General features: G+C 44.8%; 1 protein-coding gene across 1 annotated transcript in view; it reads right to left on the reverse strand.

Moving 5' to 3' along the window:
• Window positions 1-16,157: 16,157 nt before the first annotated feature.
• LOC106585357 (cell surface hyaluronidase) overlaps window positions 16,158-21,863 on the reverse strand; it is a 39,333-nt gene continuing 33,627 nt past the window's right edge. Inside the window, exons 17-24 of the mRNA XM_014171452.3 lie at window positions 20,294-20,509; window positions 19,960-20,171; window positions 19,535-19,717; window positions 19,101-19,323; window positions 18,876-18,977; window positions 18,445-18,590; window positions 18,025-18,131; window positions 16,158-17,795 (exon numbers count right to left, since the gene is read on the reverse strand). Coding sequence (XP_014026927.3) covers window positions 17,602-17,795; window positions 18,025-18,131; window positions 18,445-18,590; window positions 18,876-18,977; window positions 19,101-19,323; window positions 19,535-19,717; window positions 19,960-20,171; window positions 20,294-20,509 — 1,383 coding nt within the window. The 3' untranslated portion in view covers window positions 16,158-17,601. The remainder of the gene's footprint in view (window positions 17,796-18,024; window positions 18,132-18,444; window positions 18,591-18,875; window positions 18,978-19,100; window positions 19,324-19,534; window positions 19,718-19,959; window positions 20,172-20,293; window positions 20,510-21,863) is intronic.

Consider the following 21,863-nt stretch of genomic DNA (forward strand, 5'->3'; position numbering starts at 1 on the left):
TGCTCTCGATGGTGCAGCTGTAGAAACTTTTGAGGATCTGAGGACCCATGCCAAATCTTTTCAGTCTCCTGAGGGGGGATAGGTTTTGTCGTGCCCTCTTCACGACTGTCTTGGTGTGCTTGGACAATGTTAGTTAGTTGGTGATGTGGACACCAAGGAACTTGTAGCTCTCAACCTGCTCCATTATAGCCCCGTTTATGAGAATGGGGGCGTGCTCGGTCTTCCCTTCCTGTAGTCCCTTCCTGTAGTCCCATCATCTCCTTTGTCTTGATCACGTTGAGGGAGAGGTTGTTGTCCTGGCACAACACGGCCAGGACTCTGATCTCCCTATAGGCTGTCTCGTCGTTATCGGTGATTAGGCCTACCGTTGTTGTGTCATCAGCAAATTTAATGAATGTGTTGGAGTCGTGCCTGGCCGTGCAGTCATGAGTGATCAGGGAGTACAGGAGGGGACTGAGCATGCATCCCTGAGGAGCCCCTGTGTTGAGGATCAGCGTGGCGGATGTGTTGTTACCTACCCTTACCACCTGGGGGAGGCCCGTCAGGAGGTCCAGGATCCAGTTGCAGAGGGAGGTGTTTAGTCCCAGGGTCCTTATCTTAGAGATGAGCTTTGAGGGCACTATGATGTTGAATGCTGAGCTGTAGTCAATGAATAGCATTCTCACATAGGTGTTCCTTTTGTCCAGGTGGGAACGGGCAGTGTGGATTGCAATAGAGATTGCATCATTTGTGAATCTGTTAGGGCAGTATGCAAATTGTAGCGTTTCTAGGATAATGGTGTTGATGTGAGCCATGACCAGCCTTTCAAAGCAATTCATGGTTACAGATGTGAGTGCTACAGGTCAGTAGTCATTTAGGAAGGTTACCTTAGTGTACTTGGGCACAGGGACTATGGTGGTCTGCTTGAAACATGTTGGTATTACAGACTCAGACAGAGAGAGGTTGAAAATGTCAGTGAAGACACTTGCCAGTTGGTCAGTGCATGCTCGGAGTACAAGTCCTGGTAATCCGTCTGTGAATGTTGACCTGTTTAAAGGTCTTACTCACATCGGGTGCGTAGAGCGTGATCACACAGTCGTCTGGAACAGCTAATGCTCTAATGCATGTTTCAGTGTTACTCGCCTCGAAGCGAGCATAGAAGGTATTTAGCTCGCCTGGTAGGCTCGTGTCACTGGGCAGCACTCGGCTGTGATTCCCTTTGTTGTCTGTAATCGTTTCCAAGCCCTACCACATCCGATGATTGTCGGAGCTGGTGTAGTCCCATTCGATCTTAGTCCTGTATTGAAGCTTTGCCTGTTTGAGGGTTCGTCGGAGGGCATAGCGGGATTTCTTATAAGCTTCCGGGTTAGAGTCCCGCTCCTTGAAAGCGTCAGCTCTACCCTTTCGCTCAGTGCGGATGTTGCCTGTAATCCATGGCTTCTGGTTGGGGTACATACAGTCACTTTCGGAACTACGTAATCGATGCACTTATTGATGAAGCCAGTGACTGATGTTGTGTACTCCTCAATGCCATTGGAAGAATCCCAGAACATTTTCCAGTCTGCACTAGAAAAACAGTCCTGTAGCTTAGCATCTGCTTCATCTGACCACTTTTTTATTGACCGAGTCACTGGTGCTTCCTGCTTTAATTTTTGATTGTAAGCAGGAATCAGGACGATAGAATTATGGTCAGATTTGCCAAATGGAGGGCGAGGGAGAGCTTTGTACACGTCTCTGTGTGTGGAGTAAAGATGGTCTAGAGTTTTTTCCCTCTAGTTGCACATTTAACATGCTGGTGGAAATTTGTAAAAATGGATTTAAGTTTCCCTGCATTAAAGTCTCCGGCCACTAGGAGTGCCGCCTCTGGATGATCGTTTTCCTGTTTGTTTATGGCGGCATACAGCTCATTGAGTGCGGTATTAGTGCCAGCATCGGTCTGTGGTGTTATGTCGACAGCTACGAAAAATACAGATGAAAATTCTCTAGGTAGATAGTGTGGTCTACAGCTTATCATGAGATACTCTACCTCAGGCGAGCAAAACCTTGAGACTTCCTTAGATATTGTGCACCAGCTGTTGTTTACAAATATACATAGACCGCCACTCCTTGTCTTACCAGAGGCTGCTGTTCTATCCTACCGATACAGTGTAAAACCAGCCAGCAGTATGTTGTTCATGTCATCGTTCTTCCACGACTCGGTGAAACATAAGATATTACAGTTTTTAATGTCCCGTTGGTAGTTTAACCTGTTGGGGCTAGGGGGCAGTATTTGCACGGCCGGATAAAAAAACGTACCCGATTTAATCTGGTTACTACTCCTGCCCAGAAACTAGAATATGCATATAATTAGGAGATTTGGATAGAAAACACTCTAAAGTTTCTAAAACTGTTTGAATGGTGTCTGTGAGTATAACAGAACTCATATGGCAGGCCAAAACCTGAGAGGATTCAATACAGGAAGTGCTCTGTCTGACAATTTATTGTCCTTCTGTAGCCTCTCTATCGAAAATACAGCATCTGTGCTGTAACGTGAAATTTTCTAAGGCTTCCATTGGCTCTCAGAAGGCGCCAGAACGTGTAATGAGATGTCTGCAGTCTCTGGGCTAAGTACAGCAGCAGAGTTTGTTACTGGCCTGCCTGGGGACAGTGACACTGGAGATGCGCATTCATGTGAATTCTCCATTTTGTTCTTTCAGTCTTTGAATGAATACAACGTCACCCGGTTGGAATGTTATCGCTATTTTATGAGAAAAATCGCATAAATATTGATTTTAAACAGCGTTTGACATGCTTCAAAGTACGGTAATGGAATATTTTGCATTTCTTTTTCACGAAATGCGCTCGCGCGTCACCCTTTGGCTTGTGACCTGAACGCACGAACAAAACGGAGCTATTTGAATATAACTATGAATTATTTCGAACCAAAACAACATTTATTGTTGAAGGAGAAGTCCTGGGAGTGCATTCTGACAAAGAACAGCAAAGGTAATCCAATTTTTCTTATAGTAAATCTGAGTTTGGTGAGGGCCAAACTTGGTGGGTGTCAAATTAGCTAACCGTGATGGCCGGGCTATCTACTCAGAATATTGCAAAATGTGCTTTCGCCGAAAAGCTATTTTAAAATCTGACACCGCGATTGCATAAAGGAGTTCTGTATCTATAATTCTAAGAAGACTGTGTTTGTCTATCGGTGACCAAGATGAAGAACAGATCAAATTTTATGACCAATGTATGCAGAAATCCAGGTATTTCCAAAAGGTTCACATACTTTTTCTTGCCACTGTATCTGAGAATGAGGGAACCTACAGCTTCAGTTGGTTATATCACTGGAAATAGAAAGACAAAATGATTTAGATAGACATGCCTAGATCTAGCCTATATGCCGAGACATCCCATCCATTAAAGACATTAAGTATAAGATAGACGATACTCCTTACATCTTTGGATCAATTCACGGATAGCTACATGAGCTCCTGATTCTGCACTCTCTTTCTTCAGTCATAGTCATGAAAAAATATTCTTCCCAGGGTTGAATAAATGGCCCATTCCAGAGAACCTGGCCAATCGTAGCTCTTTGTGTAAGAACAGTCAAATGGCCATAACATAATGATGAGATAATATTAGGAATAATGAGATGATGCAATGGCTGAATTGCCTTTGCTCTAGGAGCTGATTGGGGCCGTGGGAAGGAGGGCCTGATGGAGACCCCAACACTTCAGGAAAGCCTGGTCACTGTTATGACCAGCTCTGGAACCTATAATCGACACCATGTGTAGGCTCTTTTCTCTTTCTCGGTCTTTCACCTAGTGCCACAGAAAATATATCCTTTTCAACTATACTGAACAAAAATGTATACGCAACATGCAACAATTTCAAAGATTTTACTGAGTTACAGTTCATATAAGGTAAAAAAAAAAGGAAATCAGTTAACTGAAACAAATTCATTAGGCCCTATTCTATGGATTTCAAATGGCTGGGCAGGGGTGCAGCCATGGGTGAGCCTTGGAGGGCATAGGCCCACCCACTTGGCAGCCAGCCAAATTCTCTGGCAACGGCTCTGGTGGAAATTCCTGCAGTCAGAATGCCAATTGCACGCTCCCTCAACATTTGAGACATCTGTGGTATTGTGTCGTGTGACAAAACTGAACATTTTAAAGTGGCCTTTTATTGTCCCCAGCACCTGTGTAATGATCATTTTGTTAAATCAGCTTCCTAATATGCCACACCTGTCAGGTGGATGGATTATCTTGGCAAAGGAGAAATGCTTACTAACAGGGATGTTAAACAAATGTGTGCGTATGGAACATTTTTGTGCTTATGGGACATTTCTGGCCTTTTTTATTTCATTTCATTAAACATGGGACCAACAATTTACATGTTGCTTTTATATTTTCAGTCAGTGTATGTGTGGGATAAACATAGTGTAGCTGATGACAGGTAGATTGGGACATGGATTGGATGGTTTGCTGTTTCAAATTTCAGATTGGATTTACAGATATGATGTCTGAGTTGGTAGACGACATTATTCACACAAAATAGTGACATTCTGTAGATGTCCTTATGGAGATAATCACAAAAACCCTTCTTTCAGCATTGTCGACAAAGAGCAATGACAAATAATTACATTTGTATTAAGTTACTGCTGGCCTAATAAACTGGTCTCATCTTGTTTAAGGACAGGGTAAAGTATTTAACAGCCTGAGTCCCTTTCAGCTACACTGGCTGTGCTATGAGTGTCTAATACATCTCCATTAGCAGGTAGATAAGGTTAATGCACTGGCTAATGGGGTAGGGGAACTGATGAGGCATTTGATGTTAAAGGGTAATTGAGTAGCCCTGTCTCTCTCTCTCACACACTGTGTGTGTGTGTGTGTGTGTGTGTGTGTGTGTGTGTGTGTGTGTGTGTGTGTGTGTGTGTGTGTGTGTGTGTGTGTGTGTGTGTGTGTGTGTGTGTGTGTGTGTGTGTGTGCTCAAGTGCAAATGTGTGTGTAAAATCGAACAAGATTTGTATTTTTTTTTTTTTATTGAATTAAATGTATTTAAAACGACTACAATACAATTCAAAGACAATATGAATGTTCGCCCCTACCTGCACCGAGACGCTGGTAATAAGTCAACACTCAACCCCTCTGACGTTAAAAACTACAGACCGGTATCCCTTCTTCCTTTACTTTCCAAAACACTTGAGTGTGCTGTCTCTGACCAACTCGCTCGCCTTCTCTCTCAGAACAATCTTCTTGACCCTAACCAGTCAGGCTTTAAGACGGGTCACTCAACCGAGACTGCTCTTCTCTGTGTCACGGAGGCTGGACGCTTTGCCAAAGTTGAGTCTCTCTCCTCTGTTCTCATCCTCCTAGCTGCCTTCGACCCCGTGAACCATCAGATCCTCCTCTCCACCCTCTCAGGGCTGGGCGTCTCAGGCTATCCAAACTCTAGGATTGCATCCTACCTGGCAGGCCGTTCCTACCAGGTGACGTGGACAGGATCTGTGTCTGCACCATGTACTCTCACTACTGGTGTCCCCCAGGGCTCGGTTCCTGGCCCTCTCCTCTTCTCTCTATATACCAAGTCACTAGGCTCCGTCATATCCTCATATTGTATCTCCTATCATTGCTATGTGGATGACACTCAACTATTCTCCTTCCCCCCTTCTGACACCCAAGTTGTGACACATATCTCTGCGTGCCTGGTAGAGATCTCAACTTGGGTGTCGGCCCACCACCTCAAGCTCAACCTCAACAAAACGGAGCTGTTCTTCCTCCTGGGAAAGGCTTGCCCAATCCAAGACCTCTCCATCACGGTTGACAACTCAACGGTGCCCCCCTCCCAGAGTGCAAAGAACCTTGGCATGACCCTGGACAACACGCTGTCGTTCTCTGCAATCATCAAAGCAGTGTCTCGCCCTTTCAGGTTCATGCTCTACAACATCCGTAGAGAATGATCCTACCTCATACAGGAAGTGGCACAGGTCCACTTCCTGTGCAACTCACTGTTGGCTGGACTCCGCGGTTGTGTCATCAAACCCCTGCAACTTATCCAGAACGCTACAGCCCACCTGGTGTTCAACCTTCCCAAGTTCTCCCACATGTCACTGGTTTCCAGTCGAAGCAGAAAGAGGAACTGCCAATCCCTACCTTCAGGCAGGCTATGCTCAAACCCTACATCCCAACCCGAGTACTCCATTTCTCCACCTCTGATCTCTTGGCCCTCCCACTCCTTAGCTCCTGCTCAGCCCAGTCCAAGCTTTTCTCTGTCCTGGCTCCCCAATCCTGGAACCAACCTCCCGCTGAATCTAGGACAGCAGAGTCCCTGCCCATATTTCTAAAACATCTGAAACCCTACCTCTTCAAACAGTATCTTAAAAAAGCACCTCACACTGCACCTCCCCTCACACAGCACCCCCCCTCCTTCCAACCCCCAAAAATATTAAAATAATTTTGTGAACTAACACTCGCACTTGACTTTTTCCCCCTTACTAGCTTGGACTTTGCTGATAGCTATTTTATTTAAGAGAAATTGTACATACTATGACTGTGATATGTGGTTGTCCCACCTAGCTATCTTAAAATGAATGCACTAACTGTAAGTCACTCTGGATAAGAGCATCTGCTAAATGACTAAAATGTAAATGTAAGTCTCCTTTGAAAGTTTGAAACATTCTTCACATTGTGATTACAAAGAACTCAATAAACTAATATTATTTAGTATTCTGTTGATGTATCTTTGATTTGAGCTAAGACAGTTAGATAAAAATCCTTTCCTGGAGTCAAATGACCAAAGCGCCTTCTAGTGGCCTCATGGGTGGAATGCTATTAACATTTTTCATAATTTCATAATTAATAAAAGTTATTCTTTTTTTGTACAGAAAATATGGTGTTTCTATTTCAAACAGTTTTGTTATACTTCAGTCTTCTGTGATGTAGTATATAAAGTGTAATATTGGGATGCAAACAAAACATTTTGTAAATGTCAACTCTATATTTTTCTTAAGCCCATAACCGTGTGTGTGAGGTGTATACATTTGTTTCAAAGTAGATTTGTTTAAGACTACCAAGAAACACTCTGTGTGACCCTGATTTAACCCACTGCAGTAAAAGTTCATGGCTGTGTGAATTTGATGTTCCATTTTGCTCCCAGTGCAGATATACTTCCTGAAGAATCAATCTTGAGATACATGACATCACTGTTTTATAGTTGTTTATTTAGCCTAATCTGTAATAGGTATGAGAGGATTTCTGCGTTGACCATATGACAGGTCTTACAACATTGTACACTTATAAAGCTGTGAGTGGGTTGGCTACAACAGGTTCTCTGACTGCCATAATGCCATTCTGTGCCCTGTTCCAGAGAACAACCCTCCACTGACATTAAGCAGGGAAGAGATTTACATTACCCCTCAGTGTGGCATGTCCACGGGTGAGAGGGTGCCATGGAAACGCACCCGTGTTGCTGTCAGAACCATTTAATTATTCAGGACCTCACACATCAGCTAGGAAATTCGTAACACACTGCTTGTTGTACTCACAAATATGCATACATAACAACCTAGCAACAAATACAGACACTACTAGCAGCCTACAGCAGTTTCCACAACAGCATATATTTTTTGTTGTGGCCCTGGACAAGCACACCTGATTCTACTTGTCAACTAATCATCAAGCCCTTGACAAGTTGAATCAGGTATTTTTGTCTGGGGCTACAAAAAAAAAAAGTGTTGTTGAGGCTACCTGAGGACCAGGGTTGGGAAACACTGGACTACAGTATAGAAATAGTTTAGCTATGAATATCATGTATCAAGGTAAGACCCAAGTGCAAACAGTGTGAAGTAATATTGTTTATTGTAACACCGGGACAGGAAAACGACAGGTCAAGGCAGGCAGGGGTCGATAATTCAGAGTAGGAGCAAGGTACAAGACGGCAGGCAGGCTCAGGGTCAGTCAGAGTTCAGTAATCCAGAGGTAGAGCAAGGTACAGGATGGCAGGCAGGCACAGGCAGAGAGGTCAGGTGGGCGTGTACAGGGTCAGGACAGCCAAAGGTCAAAAACCAGGAGGACGAGAAAAAGAGAGGCTGGAAAAAGGCATGCGCTGACAGGACAACCGCTGGTAAGCTTGAACAAACAAGACGAACTGGCACAGACAGACAGAAAACACAGGTATAAAAACACAAGGGATAATGGGGAAGATGAGCAACACCTGGAGGTGGGTGGAGACAAGCACAAGGACAGGTGAAACAGATCAGGGCGTGACAATGAATATCGTCACATATGAGTGGCGATATATCGGTGTATCCATGATAGTCTAAAGGAGAATGATATGTCCAATAAATGGTTGTAAATTCATGTAAATTAGGTATCTAGAAGTTTACCGGTAATTAGAATAATATACACTACATGAGCAAAAGTATGTGGACACCTGCTCGTCGAACATTTCATTCCAAAATCATGGGCATTAATATGGAGTTGGTCCCCCATTTGCTGCTATAACAGCCTCCACTCTTCTGGGAAGGCTTTCCACTAGATGTTGGCACATTGCAGCTGGGACTTGCTTCCACTCAGCCACAAGAGCATTAGCGAGGTCGGGCACTTATGTTGGGCGATTAGGCCTGGCTCGCAGTCGGCTTTCCAATTCATCCCAAAGGTGTTTGACGGGGTTGAGGTCAGGGCTCTGTGCAGGGCAGTCAAATTCTTCCACACCTATCTGGACAAACCATTTCTGCATGGTCCTTGCTTTGTGTGTGTGGGGGCATTGTCATGCTGAAACAGGAAAGGACCTTCCCCAAACTGTTGCCACAGTCTAGATTGTGTAGCATTAAGATTTCCCTTCACTGAAACTAAAGGGCCTAGCCCAAACCATGAAAAATAACCCCAGACCATTATTCCTCCTCCACCAAACTTTATAGTTGGCACTATGCATTCGGGCAGGTAGCATTCTCCTGGCCATGGAAACCCATTTCATGAAGCTCCTGACGAACAGTTCTTGTGCTGCCGTTGCTTCCAGAGGTAGTTTGGAACTCTGTAGGGAGTGTTGAAACCAAGGATAGACGTTCCCGTTCTGTGCGCTTGTGTGGCGCTCTGTGCACTCGTTGTTGGTCCTAGACGTTTCCACTTCACAATAACAGCACTTACAGTTGACCGGGGCAAGTCTAGCAGGGCAGAAATTTACGCATTTACTTGTTGGAAAGGTGCATCCTATGACGGTGCCATGTTGAAAGTCACTGAGCTCTTCAGTAAGGCTATCCTACTGCCTATGTTTGTCTATGGAGATTGCATGGCTGGTGCTCAATTTTATACACCTGTCAGCAACGGGTGTGGCTGAAATATCCGAACCCACTAATTTTAAGGGATGTCCACATACTTTTGTATATACAGTGTCATTTTTATGACTAAAATAATGTATTAATCAGTGTATAGTCTAACATAAAACATGTGGTTGCCATTCTTACTGGCAAAGACAAAAAATAACCCCATGATGTTCATAAGGTACACTCTTAGAAAAAAGTGCTATCTAGAACCGAAAAGGCTTCTTTGGCTCTCCCCATACTTGAACCCTTTGAAATACCCTATTTTTTCCTGGTATAACCCCTTTGAGTTCCATTTAGAACCCTTTCCACATAGGGTTCTACATGGAATCCAAAAGAGTTCTACCTGGAACCAAAAAGGGTTCTAGCTGGAACCAAAAATGGGTTCTCCTATGGGGACAACCGAATGACACTTTTGGAACCCTTTTTTTCTAAGAGTGTATGTATAGGCCTAGTGTGTGTGTGTGTGTGTGTGTGTGTGTGTGTGTGTGTGTGTGTGTGTGTGTGTGTGTGTGTGTGTGTGTGTGTGTGTGTGTGTGTGTGTGTGTGTGTGTGTGTGTGTGTGTGTGTGTGTGTGTGTGTGTTAGAGTATATTACATGGCATAACCTTCAGTGCAAATGTGTTGTTGTGGGGCAGGGGCTGCTGCACACACTTAAGCGTGCACGTGACATACAGTTGACGTCGAAAGTTTACATACACTTAGGTTGGAGTCATTAAAACTTGTTTTCAACCACTTCCCAAATGTCTTGTTAACAAACTATAGTTTTGGCAAGTCGGTTAGGACATCCACTTTGTGCATGACACAAGTCTTAGTCACAAGTCACAAGTCTTCTGTAGCTTGTCAACTATGTGTCTGTCTATCCCTGTTCTCTCCTCTCTGCACAGGCCATACAAACGCTTCACACCGCGTGGCCGCTGCCACTCTAACCTGGTGGTCCCAGCGCGCACGACCCACGTGGAGTTCCAGGTCTCCGGCAGCCTCTGGAACTGCCGGTCTGCAGCCAACAAGGCTGAGTTCATCTCAGCCTATGCTACCCTCCAGTCCCTAGACTTCCTGGCGCTGACGGAAACATGGATTACCACAGATAACACTGCTACTCCTACTGCTCTCTCTTCGTCTGCCCACGTTTTCTCGCATACCCCTAGAGCATCGAGCCAGCGGGGTGGTGGCACTGGAATCCTCATCTCTCCCAAGTGGACATTCTCTCTTTCTCCCCTGACCCATCTGTCTATCTCCTCATTTGAATTCCATGCTGTCACAGTTACCAGCCCTTTCAAGCTTAACATCCTTATCATTTATCGCCATCCAGGTTCCCTTGGAGAGTTCATCAATGAGCTTGACGCCTTGATAAGTTCCTTTCCTGAGGATGGCTCACCTCTCACAGTTCTGGGTGACTTTAACCTCCCCACGTCTACCTTTGACTCATTCCTCTCTGCCTCCTTCTTTCCACTCCTCTCCTCTTTTGACCTCACCCTCTCACCTTCCCCCCCTACTCACAAGGCAGGCAATACGCTTGACCTCATCTTTACTAGATGCTGTTCTTCCACTAATCTCATTGCAACTCCCCTCCAAATCTCCGACCACTACCTTGTATCCTTTTCCCTCTTGCTCTCATCCAACACTTCTCACTCTGCCCCTACTCGGATGGTATTGCGCCGTCCCAACCTTCGCTCTCTCTCTCCCGCTACTCTCTCCTCTTCCATCCTATCATCTCTTCCCTCTGCTCAAACCTTCTCCAACCTATCTCCTGATTCTGCCTCCTCAACCCTCCTCTCCTCCCTTTCTGCATCCTTTGATTTTCTCTGTCCCCTATCCTCCAGGCCGGCTCGGTCCTCCCCTCCTGCTCCGTGGCTCGACGACTCACTACGAGCTCACAGAACAAGGCTCCGGGCAGCCGAGCGGAAATGGAGGAAAACTCGCCTCCCTGCGGACCTGGCATCCTTTCACTCACTCCTCTCTACATTCTCCTCTTCTGTCTCTGCTGCTAAAGCCACTTTCTACCACTCTAAATTCCAAGCATCTGCCTCTAACCCTAGGAAGCTCTTTGCTACCTTCTCCTCCCTCCTGAATCCTCCTCCCCCTCCCCCCCCCCTCCTCCCTCTCTGCAGATGACTTTGTCAACCATTTTGAAAAGAAGGTTGACGATATCCGATCCTCGTTTGCTAAGTCAAACGACACCGCTGGTCCTGCTCACACTGCCCTACCCTGTGCTTTGACCTCTTTCTCCCCTCTCTCTCCAGATGAAATCTCGCGTCTTGTGACGGCCGGCCGCCCAACAACCTGCCCACTTGACCCTATCCCCTCCTCTCTTCTCCAGACCATTTCCGGAGACCTTCTCCCCTTCCTCACCTCGCTCATCAACTCATCCTTGACCGCTGGCTACGTCCCTTCCGTCTTCAAGAGAGCGAGAGTTGCACCCCTTCTGAAAAAACCTACACTCGATCCCTCCGATGTCAACAACTACAGACCAGTATCCCTTCTTTCTTTTCTCTCCAAAACTCTTGAACGTGCCGTCCTTGGCCAGCTCTCCTGCTATCTCTCTCAGAATGACCTTCTTGATCCTAATCAGTCAGGTTTCAAGACTGGGCATTCAACTGAGACTGCTCTTCTCTGTGTCACGGAGGCTCTCCGCACTGCTAAAGCTAACTCTCTCTCCTCTGCTCTCATCCTTCTAGACCTATCTGCTGCCTTTGATACTGTGAACCATCAGATCCTCCTCTCCACCCTCTCCGAGTTGGGCATCTCCGGCGCGGCCCACGCTTGGATTGCGTCCTACCTGACAGGTCGCTCCTACCAGGTGGCGTGGCGAGAATCTGTCTCCGCACCATGCGCTCTCACCACTGGTGTCCCCCAGGGCTCTGTTCTAGGCCCTCTCCTATTCTCGCTATACACCAAGTCACTTGGCTCTGTCATATCCTCACATGGTCTCTCCTATCATTGCTATGCAGATGACACACAATTAATCTTCTCCTTTCCCCCTTCTGATAACCAGGCGGCGAATCGCATCTCTGCATGTCTGTCAGACATATCAGTGTGGATGACGGATCACCAGCTCAAGCTGAACCTCGGCAAGACGGAGCTGCTCTTCCTCCCGGGGAAGGACTGCCCGTTCCATGACCTCGCCATCACGGTTGACAACTCCCTTGTGTCCTCCTCCGAGAGTGCTAAGAACCTTGGCATGATCCTGGACAACACCCTGTCGTTCTCCACTAACATCAAGGCGGTGACCCGATCCTGTAGGTTCATGCTCTACAACATTCGCAGAGTACGACCCTGCCTCACACAGGAAGCGGCGCAGGTCCTAATCCAGGCACTTGTCATCTCCCGTCTGGATTACTGCAACTCGCTGTTGGCTGGGCTCCCTGCCTGTGCCATTAAACCCCTACAACTCATCCAGAACGCCGCAGCCCGTCTGGTGTTCAACCTTCCCAAGTTCTCTCACGTCACCCCGCTCCTCCGCTCTCTCCACTGGCTTCCAGTTGAAGCTCGCATCCGCTACAAGACCATGGTGATTGCCTACGGAGCTGTGAAGGGAACGGCACCTCCATACCTTCAGGCTCTGATCAGGCCCTACACCCAAACAAGGGCACTGCGTTCATCCACCACTGGCCTGCTGGCCCCCCTACCTCTGAGGAAGCACAGTTCCCGCTCAGCCCAGTCAAAACTGTTCGCTGCTCTGGCACCCCAATGGTGGAACAAGCTCCCTCACAACGCCAGGACAGCGGAGTCAATCACCACCTTCCGGAGACACCTGAAACCCCACCTCTTTAAGGAATACCTAGGATAGGATAAAGTAATCCTTCTAACCCCCCCTTAAAAGATTTAGATGCACTATTGTAAAGTGGTTGTTCCACTGGATATCATAAGGTGAATGCACCATTTTGTAAGTCGCTCTGGATAAGAGCGTCTGCTAAATGACTTAAATGTAAATGTAAATGTAAGTCATTTTTCCAACAATTGTTTACAGACAGATTATTTCACTTATAATTCACTATATCACAATTCCAGTGGGTCAGAAGTTTACAAACACTAAGTTGACTGTGCCTTTAAACAGATTGGAAAATTCCAGAAAATGATGTCATGGCTTTAGAAGCTTCTGATAGGCTAATTGACATCATTTGAGTCAATTGGAGGTGTACCTGTGGATGTATTTCAAGGCCTACCTTCAAACTCAGTGCCTCTTTGCTTGACATCATGGGAAAATCAAAAGAAATCAGCCAAGACCTCAGAAAATAAATTGTAGACCTCCACAAGTCTGGTTCATCCTTGGGAGCAATTTCCAAACACCTGAAGGTACCACATTAATTTGTACAAACAATAGTATGCAAGTATAAACACCATGGGACCACGCAGCCGTCATACCGCTACAGAAAGGGACGCGTTCTGTCTTCTAGAGATGGACGTACTTTGGTGCGAAAAGTGCAAATTAATCCCAGAACAACAGCAAAGGACCTTGTAAAGATGCTGGGGAAACAGGTACAAAAGTATCTATATCCACAGTAAAACGAGTCCTATGTCGACATAACCTGAAAGGCCGCTCAGCAAGGAAGAAGCCACTGCTCCAAAACTGCCATAAAAAAGCCAGACTACGGTTTGCAACTGTACATGGGGACTAAGATCGTACTTTTTTGGAGAATTTTCCTCTGGTCTGATGAAACAAAATAGAACTGTTTAGCCATAATGACCATCGTTGTGTTTGGAGGAAAAACGGGGACGCTTGCAAGCCGAAGAACACCATCCCAACAGTGAAGCACGGGGGTGGTAGTATCATGTTGTGGGGGTGCTTTGCTGCAGGAGGGACTAGTGCACTTCACAAAATAGATGGCATCATGAGGGAGGAAAAGTATGTGGATATATTGAAGCAACATCTCAAGACATCAGTCAGGAAGTTAAAGCTTGGTCGCAAATGGGTCTTCCAAATGGACAATGACACCAAGCATACTTCCAAAGTTGTGGCAAAATGGCTTAAGGACAACAAAGTCAAGGTATTGGAGTGGCCATCACAAAGCCCTGACCTCAATCCTATAGAAAATCTGTGGGCAGAACTGAAAAGGTGTGTGCGAGCAAGGAGGCCTACAAACCTGACTCAGTTACACCAGCTCTGTCAGGAGGAATGGGCCAAAATTCACTTATTGTGGGAAGCTTGTGGAAGGCTACCTGAAACGTTTGACCCATGTTAAACAATCAAGGTAATGCTACCAAATACTAATTGAGTGTATGTAAACTTCTGACCCACTGGGAATGTGATGAAAGAAATAAAAGCTGTAAATAATAATTCTCTCTACTATTATTCTGACATTTCACATTCTTAAAATAAAGTGGTGATCCTAACTGACACTAGGATTAAATGTCAGGAATTGTGAAAAAAATAGTTTAAATGTATTTGGCTAAGGTGTATTTTAACTTCTGACTTCAACTGACTTCTTATTACATTCACACAGAATTTAAAAGCCTAATTGGAACCTTAGCAACATAATATTCACGATTAGGAGGGAAATTAGACTACAAATGAATGAGATCAGTTTAACCTACTAGCCTGCCTATGAAATGATTTGGCCTACACCTGCGCTCAACTGTAATGGAAGACCGAATAATCAGCAGCTAGGTGTTGCTTCTGTGATTGGTGGCCATTTTGACAGTAAGTGAGAAGAACTGCAATACTTCAATAGCCATAATACAGAGAAAAGAAACAGTGAGTACACAGATACAGTGAGTACACAACAGTGAGTACACACCAACAACCTTTACAAAGGTTGTTGGTCTTCCAACAATTCAGTGCTCAAATTAAACGCGCAATCGGAGGTTCGCGCTAAACTATAAATTATGTAGCTGTGCGCTTGGGCGGACAGAAATTACGAATGAGTTACGTGTTACGTGACAAAAAGGCCATGTGGCGCTAGATTGACCTCTGTTTGTCCCTATTCAAAAAAAGTAATTATAAAAAAATACTTTAAAAAAACTATGATGGCATCATTGCAGTGCCCCTAACGAGCGGACACGGACTTCCTGCCCCCCAGACAACTCTGTATTAACTACGCAGTCACAGTGTTAGTACAGCCTCTGTGTGGCACAGTTGATAGAGCATGGTGCTTGCAACGCTAGGGTTGATTCCCACAGGGGACCAATACAAAAATGTATGTATTCACTACTTACTGTAAGTCACTCTGGTTAAGAGCTTCTGATAAATGCTTGAAATGTAGCAGGACCCATCAATCACAAATTAAGTATATGGAATTGCAGCCATGACCAGGTCAGCAAGAGAGCCTCTACGTGTAACGCTTATGCAAGTCAAATGACTGACTTGTGAAAGTCAAATGACTGACTTGTGAACCGATGCAGGTATACAGTATTGATTTCAACGGTGTAGTGGTAGTGTTGACGATGGGGTTTCAAGCCCCCTCTACCACGTTTCTTCCTCTCTCCTTTCCTACTATCATTAAAATATAAAACCTTCAATAATATTATGCGTATTCAAAGGTTCAGAATACTGTTTTGAACAATGAATGATCCCACATTAAGTCTTTGTGTCAGTTCTCATAGGAGTTTCATATTACATCTGTAGCATGAAAACTCATGTTTCAGATTGATGGCATGGCTTTGGTTAGATAGGACTTCCTAACTATTAGAACAAGCCTGCTCCCAAGTGGTAAGATTGTCAAGTAGCAAGTACATCATTAAAAATGCACTGTTCTTGATCGTCTCCCTACCTAAACTTTCTTGCCCTCTATAACCCAAGTCGACTCTATACAGCTGCCCCATTAGTCTCATAGGCTAGATCAGAGATTTCAGTCATCTGATTCCTTTGTGCATAACATTAAGTCATCCTAGAGGCATCCTTGATTTTGTTGAATACATCAGCTAAAATAATGACAAGACAATGATGACAGGACACTTTATCACAAAGTTATCATCTCTGCAATTTCAGAGGAGCACTGAGGATGTGAGAATTCAAATATAAAGGTTTGATTAAAGAAATAAACTCTCATGAGTATAGTGATTCAACATTTCAAATACAACTCACAGCAAATTGAAAGGCACTCCCACAGTATACAGACAGCTTCTCAATATCCCTCAATACTCATTCCTATTCAAAGTGCTCTATTTGGAGTGTGCATCTTAAAAGCATTGAGGGATAAAAAAAATTACATATCAAAAAACACTTATTTACAACAGAACAGTGGTTAAAAAGCAGGTCCTTCTCTTCGGAGGCTCTCTCACAATGGTTGCATTAATTTTAGCTCGTCCAGGGCACTGGGTAGGCGGAGTTTGCACATTTTTGACCATTTCTTCGATCTTAAAGTGAAATCTTCACCGGGTGAGCTAAAATGAATGCACCCAATCACATATAGAAAGTCACTAATCACCGGCACAGTGGGGGAGCCCTGCTCAAATCACCTGCTGAGGCCACAGAGGTACAGTAAGCCATGGTTTTGGTATGGACTACTAGTCTGTGTTCGTTTTAAGGCAATATTTACCTTGTAAAATGTCCCCCCGTAACACATACTTTTGGCATTTATACGTAATAAACAACATACATTACCATACTAAAAGGTAAATTAGTTGGAAACGCAGTTTCAATGGTAAGATAATGAGAAGAAAAAGAGAAACAAACCATCTCTGCTGCATGCGTAGCCAGCCCTAGGGGAAAGTGTCACTGTGTAGAGATCAAATAAATATGGAACAAAAAAGGACACATCCTGGGGAAAAAAGTTTGTTGGAAATACAACAATCTCAATGGAATCCAATACAAAAGGTTTTCATTAAGATACAGCTGCCCTTAACAGATCTAGTCGCTGAACAAAATGCCCCCAGGGACATGCAAAAACTGCAGAAAAAAGGAGCGAGGAAACAGACTGAAGTTTTTCCTTTGATTTGCTAATTCAGTCTTCTTCTAAATGATGTGTTTCATCTATGGATGTGGTGAGCAGCAGACAGGTCAAACGCTGGCCTGAACCAAAAACCCATCAGGGGTAACTGGATAGAAGTGACAGACCACACAAGTTTGATGTGGTTACTTACTTTGTTAATCTGCTCTTATAGTTCCATTCTGGGTCCATCCCCATTGATTCCCAGTTCCCAGTCAAATATAACACAAACACACACACACACACACACACACACACACACACACACACACACACACACACACACACACATACATACATACATACATACATACATACATACATACATACACACACACACAGTAAATTACCCCCCAAATTATTAAACATCTTTGCCAATAAAATAATAAATAAAAGTTCAGCAGTTCACATTCATTTGCTGGTTGGTTGTGTTTTGGTTAAATTGTGTTCACATTTGTCATTGTGGTCCTGTGGCGGTCCTCAGTAGCTCCAGGTCTCTGCGTGTGCTGGTCTGTGTGCAGCCGTAGGCCTCCAGGCCCAGGGGGAGGTAGCGCTCCTGCAGCCCCAGCCCCTCCTCACCCTGCCCAACCAGGATGGAGGCCCACGGAGGGGGGGCAGAGCCACCCTGGAACCCCCAAAACACCAGGCTCTCTGTGAGAGAAACACAAAGTGTCATGTGGAAAATACTGTAATGAGGTGAGCAGAGAAAGAAGAAAAAGTATACATCGCAGAGAAAATACATAGTTGGAGAGACAGCAGGAAGAAAAGAGGAATGAAAGAGGAAAACAACAATAACGAGGAACAGAGAATTGGATAGAAAAACCAGACCTGGCCTACAGTAATAGCACCCGCAACAGGGAACCATTTGAGTGACACCTACCTTTACTCTGCAGATCTGGTGCCTTAGTCATGCCCAGGGGGACCAGATATCGTGCAACACTGACCAAGCCATCGGGCTGCCCTCGTGTTCCCAGAAGCACTATTGACCTAGTCATGAGAAAATATAAGCAATTATGATTCATCGATTCCCCATCAAGTCAAAAACCTCTGATCAAAATGATAGAACGTCTACCAGACAAAGAAATGCTACCTCTTACAATTCTCTTAAAGGCACCTTGTTGCAACGAAACCAATAGAAAAGTGCCAAAAGCGCAAACCCCACCCAACTGGCACTCCAGGTTGACTAAAGCAATGCTCAAAGTATTTGAAAGATTTCAAATAGTATTTGAACCCAGGTCTGCAACAGACCACCAATCGCGTTCTAATTCCAACTAGCAAGGGCCTAATTCTTCCCCCTCACCTCTTTGGTAATCCAGTTTTAAGATACTCCTCCATTTTGGAGTCCATTTTGGAGAACGATCTCTTATTTGTGACTTTTCCAGAGCAGGCATCAACAGAGACCAGGAAGATGCCTGGCTGTGTGAAGGAGAATGTCTCACTGTTCACCTGAGAGAAGAAGACGTTGAAGAAAAGTGGGTAAGAGATACAGCTGGCATGCTACAACCACAAACCGATTCAAAATATGGGTGGTGCTTTTGTATTGATCAATAGTGTGCATACTATTAATAAATTAGTATTTCATTCATAAACATTTATAATGGCCGTTTGATGGAAGTTAAACAACAGCACACCAACAACATGCAAACACTCATTATGCACACTGTGATCGGTGGCACCGGGACACTATTCTATAATGTAATACTGTGTTATAGTTAAATCTGTGGCACTCACAGTGATAAAGGATTGTGTGTCTCCAGTCTGCTGCTCCTTGCTGCTGACCGATTTGATCTGAGTTTGGAGGTAGGAGTTCCACGGGTCACTGGAAAACACCAGCTACCAGAAAACACAGATTAAAGCAGGGCTTTTATGTCAGACAATACAACATGAGCTCATTCCTTTTCCAACAGAATTGCATACTAATGGAACAAAGACAGTGTGGGGGACTAGTAGGCTAACCTGGGAGGCCCCACAGTCCTTGCATGGTTGGGTGCTGAGGGTGGGCATGGGGACCACTGCCGAGGGAGTCTTGGTGTATTTGGGGTAGGCCTTGGCCGTGCAGTTACAGGTCAGTTTGGAGGACGACGTGCTGGCCATCACCTTCACTCTCTCGCAGCCCTTAACCGAGCAGTAACTGTGGCCATCGCGCCCCTGCCTCGCCCGCAAATACAGCCACAGCAAGCTGGGAGAGGAGAGAGGCCGGTGTTAATTGATGAAGGAGAGCGAGACGGACAGAGGGGCGAATCCTAACTTAAGCAAAATGTTCACTTAAAAATGTTACTTAGTCATACATTGAAGTCAATAGGAGACTAAGTAAAAATTCTAGAGGGAGAGAGAGGTACAGTAGATATAGCCATATGGATAGAGAGACATTAGGGTATAGTGACTCTCACCCCACACTGCGGTCAAAGAAATACTTCCTCTCCAGCAGCCTCTTCTCCAGGTCAGCGAGGGAGAACACAGGCCCATAGTCGCTGATGTCATCGAAGATGTTACTCTGGCGGTCGTTGATGTCAGCCATGACCTGGAAGGTGGTGTCATACGGGTAGCAGAGACCCACCAGCACCCAGTCACCTCTGGAGAGAAAGGAGGAGTCAACAGGTGACAATGAAGGTTAGAGATCTGTCTTACAAACTGACAAACACATCCTCTTATCGTACACACATTCAAACACACAGCAGAAAAATCAGAGACGTCCTGACCCAAATTCTGACCCAGTGTATCGAGACTGGAACGAGACCAAGACCAGTTTCAATGTGGACAAACACCCAGACCAACCACCTTAAAAGACACACATCAGTCCCAGTATGCCACTCACTGGTTGAAGTTAATGAGGGAAAGGACAGTCTCTCTGGGAGCTGGGCCGTTCCAATGCAGGGTATAGCTCTTGCTCATCATGAGGATAGGCTGGTACTGCTGGGACAGCGCCCCCTGGCTGTTAATACCCCTCAGCACCAGAGGAGCCTCAGGGTAGTCATCTCTACTGATGGACAGACTGAGGCTGGAAGCTCCCTGGGTCTGGATATACACCTGGAGGACACACATTAAAAAATGATAGACCAATAGAGCTTGGTCACTTCTATGCAGTGTATATCCTAAGCAGTGAATAAAGTCACTGGTGATAGGCATTAGGGCCACTGTCCCATCCGTACCTGAGAGTAGGTGCCACTGCAGACCACTCCGTTCCACTGGGTGATGTTGACACAGCCGGGGTGACGGATCAAGTAGTTGTCTGCTCTGCCTACATACGTGTCCCTGTAGCCCGTCACAGAGCCGTCCACGTCATGGAAGATGGAGTTCTTATCCCCGTCCAGATCATTCTCGTCGAACCACTGTCCCGGACGCCCGAAGAATGCCCTTAGACCCACCTGTCACAAACAATAGGTTTTAAAAGACAGACATGACAAAACACAATCAGTGACTTACAAAGACATGTATGGCCTAAAAAGTGATGACGCGCAATTTGGTGTGCAGGTTTCCTAACTTTGATCTTGTAGGTCTATAGTATTTGAGAGTTGAGCTGAATGTATATTATGCTCGTATTCATTAATATAGACTGCAGCAAAACGTTTCTAATGAATTCAACCCAGGTGTCAGTGATGAGCGTTCAACAAAAGTCCTTGAAAGCCATTTTGAAAAGGGATATTTTGAGTTTAGTCCAGCTTGAAAAGTTGAGTCGAGCTTGTCACCACATCCCCAACACTAGAGGGCTCTCCAATTCAGAATGACTTTCATCCAGAACCTCCCCTTCGCTCTCCCTATCTCTCAGCATGGGGTCTCCACCCAACCACTGCTTCCAGTAAAATGCCAACTCAGTAACTCTGAGCTCTCTGCTGTGTTCCAGGACAACAGAGATTCTTCCAACAGATTGGACCGAACGGCCACAATGGAAACAGACAGAGGGAAAGAGTGCATGCAGGAAAACAGTGTCTGATCCCTGCACTTCAAAATCAAAGCTTTCGATGTAAACACAAGTGGCATAAAAACTAAACTAGGCCCATCAGAACGGAATCATGACAATGTGCAAACAAGCAGACGGACGTTTCAGATGGATATTTTGCCTGATTTGGCAAAGGAAAACTCCATAGACACTAATGTTTCAGTCAGTGACCTTTATCAAATCATATCAAATATAAGTTTATTGGTCACGTACACGGTGTAGAAGATGTTATAGCGGATGAAGATAAATGCTTATGTTACTAGCTCCAAACAATGCAGTAAAATGTCAAACATATACACTAATAATACAATTTTATTCATTTTTATCTTGAAATGTCAGAACGAATCCAATGAATCCAAATAGCACATAACAGTTATGCAATCTATATGTATATACACCGGATTAATCTACTAAGAATGATATAGGGTGAGCTATGTAAAAAATCCAGTATATATAAATACATAAACGGTGTGTAGAAACTGTGTAACTAAAATGCAATGTACAGTAGTAGAAATATTAGAATATATTATTTAAATACATAGTACAAAACCCCATGGCAAAATGGATAGAATTGCAGGAATTTTGCTTCCGGACCAGAGTCCGGATATAATTATCACATTCTTATCCGACTTTTTGTTTGTAACATCATTATTACATCAGTATTTGAGAACAACAGAGAAGAGGCAATGGCCCTTCTCCTGAAGTGTGCACTCGTAAACTCCCCCTCGTAGATTTAAAAGGAAAGGACTGGTCTAAGGAATATGGCAGAAACTCCCTACACC

This window comes from Salmo salar, chromosome 24, assembly GCF_965601325.2.
Source record: "Salmo salar chromosome 24, fSalSal1, whole genome shotgun sequence".
NCBI classification, from domain to species: Eukaryota; Metazoa; Chordata; class Actinopteri; order Salmoniformes; family Salmonidae; genus Salmo; species Salmo salar.